The following is a 9250-nucleotide window of genomic DNA, read 5'->3' on the forward strand; positions in this document are numbered from 1 at the left end:
CAATATCTCTGAGGTATGCCTGTACTGCAGGGCCTCCCCCAGCACAGTCAAGTGATCTGCAGAGCACTTGAGTGTCTGACTCAATGCAGCAGCAGAGCAGAGATGTACAAACTCTTCTCACTTCCCGTGGTTCCACACCACAGAGAAGGGATGGGTGTGCCACAGGAGAGAGCTAGCTGGAAGACAGAGATGGAGTGCCCCGTGAGAATCCTCACATGCTTAAGGTATCTGGCTCTCACTACTGTAGACATTAACTTATAGCTGGGCTCCTCCTTTCTTTTTTAAATGATCTGCTCCTAGTTCCAAATCCCTAACCCCAACCCTACACAGTACTTTGGAAGAATCACTAAAGGGCCCTTCAGGGACCTGTTACACATCTGGAGTTGAGGCATGACAAGAACAGTTGAGAGGGGATGAGAGAGTTAACGAGCCACGAGGATTCTACGGTGCTGTACACGTTAAGGCTGTGAGACCCTTAACTTCATGGTTCCTCCTAGCTGGCCATTAGTTGGCCTCATTTTCTTCCAGTTAATGCAATATGTTATGCACAACATCAGCTTTGAGGAGTCCAAAACGACTTGAGAGGGGGGAAAAGCATGTCTTACCTCTCAGAATTCTGATCATATTTCGGTCTTTTTCTCTCAGGAGAGTCCAGCCGCTGGAATCTCTCTCTTCGATCATTTCCCTTTTCCTTACTCTTCCCCTTTATGTTGGAAAGAAGACAGTTAGGAGAGAAACTGCAAATGAGTCATCATCCTGCATGAGAGACTTCTCCATCACTGTGGCCTGCCCGCCCTCCCCTGCTCAGACCACCAATTCCACCTAAGCAGGTCTATTTGGAAATCCCTCTATCCAATCAGTCTGTCACAACACTCTGATATCTTTTATTAGACCATCTTAAGTTGATGTAATAAAAGAGATCAGATTCACCCAAAAAAACCTTGTCTGCCTCTGTCCTTAGACCAACATGGCTACAACCATGGACTTATTTCTCAGTAAGTTGAAAGTATCCCAATTTCATTTCATTCTGAGGATTTCAATGCTTTCTGGGATGTTCTCCTATATAGAGGGCTGGGATGAGAAGACTGGGCCAAAACAGGTTCAGTTATGGGCCATGGCTGCACACAGGACTATGGTAAATCAGTCAAAGTACAACCATGTGGCCCTCTAGGTCACTCCAGAAGGGGAAATAAGTCACCTTGCCTTGAACTCCACTGACTGGTTAGAAATCCCAATAGCTGGGATGCAGGCAAGACTAGCAGAGAAAGGCTGAACAACACTTCACGAACCACCATCTAGGAGAGTTGAAAGTATCTGCAGGCCTCTTTAGTGGCAGTGATTTCCACAAATAGCCTAGTGCTGTGGGAGTGCTCTCACATACACACCAATCTCCTCCACCACAGAAGGTAGATAGATGCCCCAGGTAGTTAGGGCCAGTCCTAGGGAAGATTTTGAAGAAACCTTGATTAAGCTGGTTAAAAGGGGAAGCTAGAACACACCTACTGGGCACCAGCAGCTCACAGCCTAATCTCACCGCTCAGGGCACTGTATGTGTCTAACAAAAGCAGCCCAAGATTGGACCAATTTCCTGGGATTCTCCAGGGAGCAGATGGAGCTGTCCCCTCAGTGCAGAGGGAACCAACCAGCATCCCATGTACAGAAAGACAAAAGGCCATATTTTCCTCACATATCACATCCCACAAACTAGGACATGCACCTTCTTTGGGGAAAGCAGAATGAAGAAAAGGACTTGTCTAGTCTTCCATACCACAGCCTAGGTTCACCACAGCTGAATGCTCACCATAGCATAAGCTCACCATGGCTGAATGCCAATTTGAATTGGCAGCAGCTGTGGGAAGGTTAAACCCATAGCTTTTAGCTGAGTAGCAGACTCTACCTCTCCTGCTTGATGGGGAAGGTAACACAGCCCCTGGCAGCCATTACAGCATCTCCATGTGGACACAGAAATCAGCTTCATCACTTAACACACACAACACACCCATACTAATACCCACCAATTTTGGATGGCTAATTTTGGGGGGAAGGTGCATCTGATATAAAAACAAATATGGTACAACAATCAGGCCCCTCATTAGCCCTTCTCCAAGGTCAAAGCCCAGCTGTAGCTCCTGTTGCCTTGGGCCTCTCACACTAACTCATGCATGGCAATTACAGCTGGCAGCAGAGATGCTCACCCACCAGAAGAGATCTTGGTATCTGCTGATGGCCATTTTCTACTCATAATGAAAAATACCATGCTTCAGAAACTGAAAAGCCAGGAAGTTCCCATAAATCATATTCTTTCCAGCTGGCATGAAGATCTGCAGCCAGATTTTCAGGCTTCTCCAGTGAATACCAGCTTTGCTGGCTCTAGAACACTGAAATACTGCAGTACCTTCTGGCAGGGATATCTACCTCAACATGGTGGGGCATGATGGCAGCTGGCTAGCTACTTAGGAGCTACACCAATTTTACATGTCCTTTTTAATACAGCCACAACCTTGACTCACACATTGGAAGCTTTGTTGGGCAAGGACAGTAAATACCAGGGCCATGTCCAGAGCTGTTCAAGGGGAAAAGCAGACAAATTTGACTTGTCAAAACTACCTTCCCCCAAGTTCTTCCAAGTTTTTGTTTGTTTGTTGTTGCTGTTTACTTCTGACTGAACCAAACACCACAGTTTAAAAACTCCATGGGTTACATTTGATTCACAAGCTACATTCAACATGTAAATACATGCAATAGGGCCTAGCTTTGGATTAGTAGTTCATTTATACAGTAGGCTCCACTCCTGATTCTACAGCAGGGGTGGGTAAGATCTGGTTTGCAGCAGGTCCCTCAGTTCCACCTAGCCCAGGTATGCATATGGCCAGTCCCACTGCCCCGGGCATGCAGCAGGGCTGGGGTGGTGCAGTGGCTGGACTCCATTTCCCAGTGGCCACTGCCAATGTTGCTGCCACCACTGGACATGAATCTGCTGCCCAGGCACCCTGGACTGTCCACCCTGCACCCACCACCAAGGGCACCAGACAGAGCAGGCAGCTGGGATCTTTATGGAAACTGGCCTGGGACCCCTGTGGGCAGGGCATGCTTGGCTGGGTGGATGGGATGGGATGGGACAGGGCTGTGGGCAGGTGGCAAGAGATGGCTGGGAGTGGGACAGATGGCTGGGTCCAGGATCACAGGACAGCCCCATCCCATCAGCTCTGCTGAGCATGCTCTGCCAGCAGGGGTTCCAATCCAGTCTCCATGGAGACCTTACTTACCTGCTCCAGATCAATCTAGTAATCTGCTACTGAGGGAGTTATGGTAAGATTGGCAGGCCGGGGCGAGAGGTGCTGACTTAACGTGCAACAGCTCACCAAAACTCCCTAAGTGACCCTCCAGCCCAAATAACTGCCCACCCCTGCTCTATGGGGACACAGGTGGACAGTACCAAATCAAAGCATGCTCTCTTTTATATAAAAGTCCTACCTCTCGCTCTCTCTTCTCCAAATATGCCAACTCCCGCTCAGATCTTTTGATCTTCATGTGGATCTCCAGATTTTGCTGGAAGAAAAGCAGAAGTCACCAAGAGAGAAGGCGGTGAAAAGCCAGTGTTCTTTCAGTCTGGATGGGTCTGACTATTGACTGGATGCACTAAAGAACTTGACCTTTGACTTCTTGTCCTATCTGCTTGTGTGAGATGTCACAATCCACCAGGCTGTCCAGGATTCTACTTTTACACCTGTTTGAACATTCCCAGATTGACACTGGCCTTCAATTAGAAAGAAATTTCTGCTTTCTCTTCCTACACATTTTAGGACTTCTTTTAATTCTTTCCTGTTTTCAACAGCATGAAAAACAGGTGCTTTTTGGAAGTGAGCTATCTGATACTACCTAGAATGAGACACATGCTGTGCATACTTCTTCCTCTATATAGCTCTGTAGCCCAAACCTGTCTGCCTCCCCCTCCAACCATTGCTCCTGTATGGGGTCCTCCTAGCTCAGAACTATTGCTACATTTCACAGAACAGCACCTGTAAGGTTTGGGTGGTTAGTGTTGCTTTGTACATAGTAATCTGAGTATTGTACCACCAGGAATGCACATCAGCCAGCATATCTTAAACCACAGCATCAGAGAACCAGCCAGGAGCACAGATCCAGATGGATACAATTATTGCTGCTTAGCCCTAGCTTTCTGTTGCTACCCTACAAATACCAAGTGCCAAAGCTGAGCCAGCATAGGCAGAGTACAGACAACTTCAGTTCACCTGCATGCTATGTTCCAATACATTTGCTCAGCACTGCTTTGTTCCAGTGCTCTGTTTTCCACTACAAAGAAACCCATGGCTGGAATACTGTTAGATTTCAGTCCCAATATGGTGCCTCATATGGTGAAGTTATGCATGCTTGCTGGGTTGAGCAACATATACCACAACTCAGCTAAGTTAAAAAGCTGCAATACATGCCCTGCAGTAGACAACTTTAAACAGAAAGCTTTGCGAGACACCTCTTCTAAAACCGAACCAGCATCAAAATCAGCTCTTCCCATCCAATTTTTTTCTCTCCCCCAATAATCACAAGGCTGTTGACTGCATGAGCAGCCCCCAGCCATGCAGTCCCCCTGTACCTTGTGCAGGTTAGAGAGCTGCTGATGCTTGATCAGCACTTCTTTATTAGGGAACTGCCTCCTGCACAGCAAACAAGCCAACTTATTCCAGTCAGTCAGCTTCTCCTCATTGCCCTCAGCCTTCCGAGGATGCTCTTCCCGTGGCACTGGAGGATGGTGAGGCTGTGGTTGCTGCATTTGTGGCTGCTCCTCTTCTTCCTCCTCATTGTCACTGTCTCCTCCATACTCTCCTAGAAGGCCTATCAGAGGGTTCACCACCTTGGGCTGCAGAGAGAACAGAAGAAAAGGTTGCCAGTTGACAATATCAAAGCTGACTTCACCATGTGGGGGTAGGTGCCATATGGGATTTCTCCCCCACCCCACATTCTCACTGTTTAAGTCTGACAGGAAAGCTAGCAGGTGACATTTTAGCAGCATGGGCACTATAGAAAAAGGGGATGGCAGTCAAGCTAGTCATTTGTAAACAGCCCTTAAGAAAAGAGGTAGGTACAAAAGTGTGCAGTTTTCACTGCAGTGTGATGAGAAGGTTCTTTTGGACTCTGTTAACAGCAGCAGCAGTGTCATGCTCTTTGGTATACAAAGTGACAGAAAGTCTAGACCTTAAAGATGGGGAAGGCAGGGTTAGACTTTTAGCATGAGGCTTACTCAAGTGAGGATTTTATTCTTAGATATTCACTGAAGAATTCTACTATTCTAGAATCTTGTAAAAAAGTTTGGAATAAAAATCCCTGAACAGACCACTTTTACAGTCTCTCAAGGCTAGTGAATATTTGAGGGTGGAGTCATCACAGAGCTAAGGTGTAAATCTGTGTCAAGTTAAGGAAGTGCTGAGACCGAATCATCCAATGCCTTTCACTTGCAAATGTATATGAAGCCAAAGGGTTCAGGTATTCGAACAAAGGGATCCCTAACTGCACTTGTCTCTCCAGTGACTAAGTCAGCTCTTGCCAGCTGCAGCAAGGCTTGTCTCAGCAAAGCTCCACAGCAGATTAAGTTCAGTACTCTAGGAAGAGAATCTAGCTGAACGCTTCTGCATTACTTATCCAGTGATAACATGAAGGCCCTTTGCTCCTTACAAAGTCTAATGTCTTACCGGGGTTGAACTCTCTTCCTTTTTCACCATGGGTGGTAATGGTTTTTTAAAGACATCTTCTGCAGGGGACTTCTCATCTCCAGATTCATTCTGAAACATCCAAGATGAGGAGTTAAACCTACTGCAATATGGGAATCAAAAGGTGTCTCCACAGAGTGGCTCAGAATACACTGAAACAAAATTAGACAATCAAGCAAAACTAAGGAGCCAGCAGAGAAACAGCACTGTCTGTGGTGGTGGCAGCAGTAGCAGTTCCCCACGAAACCTGTGTACACAGTTTGTTGAGCTGCTTCTGCTGGATATTCCCTTTGCAGTGACCTCTCAGGAGACTGCATGTTCCAACAGTGCTACAAGGCAGGCTGAGAATAAGGGGCAAAACAAGACGAAGGTTAGAATCCAAGCACTTCTGGTCCCACAGAAGACTGTACGACTTCCCAAGCCAAAACTGAGCAAGTTAAGATTTCTTCGTAATCCACTATGCTAATCAGTAACAGAGCTAAGGAACCTGCTTTCAGGAACAGTTACCTCTACCAGGTCCCACCTTCCTTTTACAGGATGTACTGTGAAGAATGAGAAAGGACAACAGAAGTTTTTGGTCATACTCGCATTAAAACATTTCCATTCCATCCTATGACCCACTGTTAGTATTTTTTTTTAGCTAAGCCAGAGAGATTCAAAACTTGTTCAAAACTTGTTGTGCAAAGTACTGTATAAAACATTATCCTGCCCAAATCTGCTCATACGAAGTGGATCGCAGTTGCTACCTCAGGCCTACTCTATACTGCAAAGTTTTGCCGGCAGAAAGTCGAAGTGCACTCACTCCTTTGCAGTAGCAAAACCCTCTTTGTCAGCAGTCAACCTACCCTGCTATGCACAATAAGACTTCTGCTACAATCCTGCAGCTGGCAGGTGTGAACAAACACTCTTATTACAACAGGGAAGAATCTCAACATCTTCCTTCTCTGCCTCTTAGCCATAAAAAGGGTAACACTTGAAAACTAATTGTGGCTCCCAGGATGAGTTAGGTTTAGCCAGGTTGAGCTTCACCCTATAATGACTCTTCTGCTCTCATGATGTCCCTCCTGTCCTTTTCTATATGTTCTAAAACTACTCTCCCCATTGAGAGAGAAAGATTTACCTTAACTGAAGTACTTTTTCCTTTCTCCTTTCTGTCCCTGCTATCCCGACTGGATGGCTCTTTCCTTTCAGTTGTCCTTTCTTGGCTTCCATGACGCCTTCCCCTGCTGTTTGGAGGTGATGTGGGTTCTTCTCGGTTCACTATGACTTGTTTCTGAAAGAAGAATTTGAAACAAAGTTAGTGAAGAACGCTGCTAGCCAGTGCAGTCAAGTGACAGCATTCAACAACTAGGATAATGAGATGAAAGAGAAAGACTGCAAGAGCAAATGGCATTGTGGCAGAAAGCACAAGGATGAGTAGTGGGAGTGATACTATAGACTTGAATGGGCAAACACAGCAGAGCTAAGAAACCCACTGGGCAAAATAGCTAACTCTTGACGTGAAGGGGGTGTGACCACAGTGCTGTAGAAGTGCTCTGGGCAGCTCTTTTCCAGCAGAGTTGTAGTTAATATTATAGATTCCTCCTTATTACAGTAACTTTCCATCTACTGTCATAAGGTGCAGTAAGCCAAGAGACCATGTAAAGCTTTACTTTCATTGTTCAGCATGCTGCATTGGCACTGTTATGTTCCCAGTCTCTAGTACCTCCCAGAAAGGATACTCAATGATACACCAGTAAACAAAAGAGAGCCAAATCTCTATGGTAGTACTTCAGGAAGAAAAGAATGCAACCAGCCAGTTACAAATCTCTCCTCCCAGCAAGTCAGTCATTTTGAAGTTTCCTAAGAAGTTAGAATTTTTTAATATGACGAGGATGAGACCTAGAAATAGGTATTGTTCCCCAACTCTTCTTCACGCTGTATTATGATGACACCCAAATGTGGAAAAAAAGTCTCCGGGGGGGCATGTTCACAAGTCCTGCTCTAGAACCAGGAAGGTGTAAACTTCCCCCCTCTTCTCTCATACTCACCTGAGTCTTAGGATCATAATATAATCCAGCTATTGGGTCATAGTAGTTCCCAGTTTCAGGATCATAAATAAAAGTGGACATATCTGATGGAGCTAAATGGAGAGAAGAGCCAAAATCAGATTCTCCAAAAGGAAATGCAAAGAACACTTCTGAAAAAAAACTGGTATGAGCAAATATTGTTCTGGTGGGAGGTTTGAGAACATGGGAGATGAAAGCAGGTTGAGCCTGGGCAGTGACATTGTATTTCACCAAGATGCTTTGCAAATAACTTTCATTCCTCTACAGATGAAGAAAATAGGCAAGTTTTCACAACCCATCCAGCTGTAGGACTACAGTGAGACTCTCCCTTCTGGAAACCATCTGATACCTCTAAGTGATAGTTTACATGATGTGGGCACATGCCCCCCCACTAGCAAGTGGACTGAGGTAACCAACTTATTACATTTAAATTAACTAAGCCAACTTGAAATCTAGTGTTTTTTCATTGAAGAAATAAGAGTAACTTTCAGGTCTGTTCCTACATATCTTTGACAGGATTTTTTTGCCTTTACATTAAAGCTTCCCTTTTTCAAATGTGTTTGTGCCATGTGGTTATATGAAGGCCCTGATAAACAACAGGGAAAGGCAAGAGACTCTGCAGGGGCCACCATAAAACTGACTAGGCCCACAGGGCCATTCAGACCATAAAGACAACCAATCAAATACATGGTATAGGATATTTATCTCTAGTCACTGTGTGTGTGAACTGAAATCTACTTGAAAGAAGTCAGTGAAACAATGTCAAACAATTTTTACATACCACTGGGCATACCAAGTATGGTTTCTGTAACTGAAAAAGATTAAAGGAAAAAACCCTCCACTATTATGGACATTGTGCTACTTTGTTTTGCTACTTTTTATGTTACAGTGAGCTTCTCTTGATATCCAGGTTATTTACACAACAACAGGAGAGAGAAAAAACACAACAAAATAGGAAAATGTGACTGTAATGCAATTATACTGGCAAAGGAATCAGGGGTGAATGCAGTACTTGTACCTACTAACAGTTTTTTTAAACATTTGTAAGCTGAGTGTATTCATGCGGATGGGGCATGAAAAACAAGAGAATTCTGTAAAAGAAAGGTGGAGCTTAGGCTTACACTGTGCTCTGCTGCGTCTCTGCGAGTCAGCGCCCCTTCTGTCCCTCATACCTCTTTTACCCTAGAATAAGAGAGCTTTTTAAAGACAGATCAAGAAAGGAGACAAATCTGACACACCACAGGGTTCTTCCTCTCTCCCTCTGTACACTCAAAGGGAGAGACTCATTCGGCCACTTTAAATGGAACATGAGCAAAAATAGCTTTTCCTCTAATAAAAGGACAATTATATTTTCCTAAAACAATGATTCTCAAGCTAGGCTGCCTGGGGTGGCACCTTGGGGTGCCTTAAGATGCTTTCAAGGGTGCCATGGGGTACCACACAATGTTAGCATTGTTGGGTGCAAAAATATGCTTCATA

General features: G+C 45.0%; 1 protein-coding gene across 3 annotated transcripts in view; it reads right to left on the reverse strand.

The window, feature by feature from the left end:
* The window catches only part of RBM6 (RNA binding motif protein 6), a 177038-nt gene that overhangs the window by 7254 nt on the left and 160534 nt on the right, over nucleotides 1-9250 (reverse strand). For all 3 annotated transcript variants that reach the window (XM_019505132.1, XM_019505131.1, XM_019505133.1), the window contains exons 14-20: nucleotides 8893-8953; nucleotides 7754-7845; nucleotides 6844-6996; nucleotides 5706-5795; nucleotides 4613-4876; nucleotides 3475-3549; nucleotides 606-703 (exon numbers count right to left, since the gene is read on the reverse strand). In XM_019505132.1, the coding sequence (XP_019360677.1) occupies nucleotides 606-703; nucleotides 3475-3549; nucleotides 4613-4876; nucleotides 5706-5795; nucleotides 6844-6996; nucleotides 7754-7845; nucleotides 8893-8953 (833 nt within the window). The remainder of the gene's footprint in view (nucleotides 1-605; nucleotides 704-3474; nucleotides 3550-4612; nucleotides 4877-5705; nucleotides 5796-6843; nucleotides 6997-7753; nucleotides 7846-8892; nucleotides 8954-9250) is intronic.

The sequence above is a fragment of the Gavialis gangeticus genome, unplaced genomic scaffold (assembly GCF_001723915.1).
Source record: "Gavialis gangeticus isolate Ggan-Ray unplaced genomic scaffold, GavGan_comp1, whole genome shotgun sequence".
Taxonomy (NCBI): Eukaryota; Metazoa; Chordata; order Crocodylia; family Gavialidae; genus Gavialis; species Gavialis gangeticus.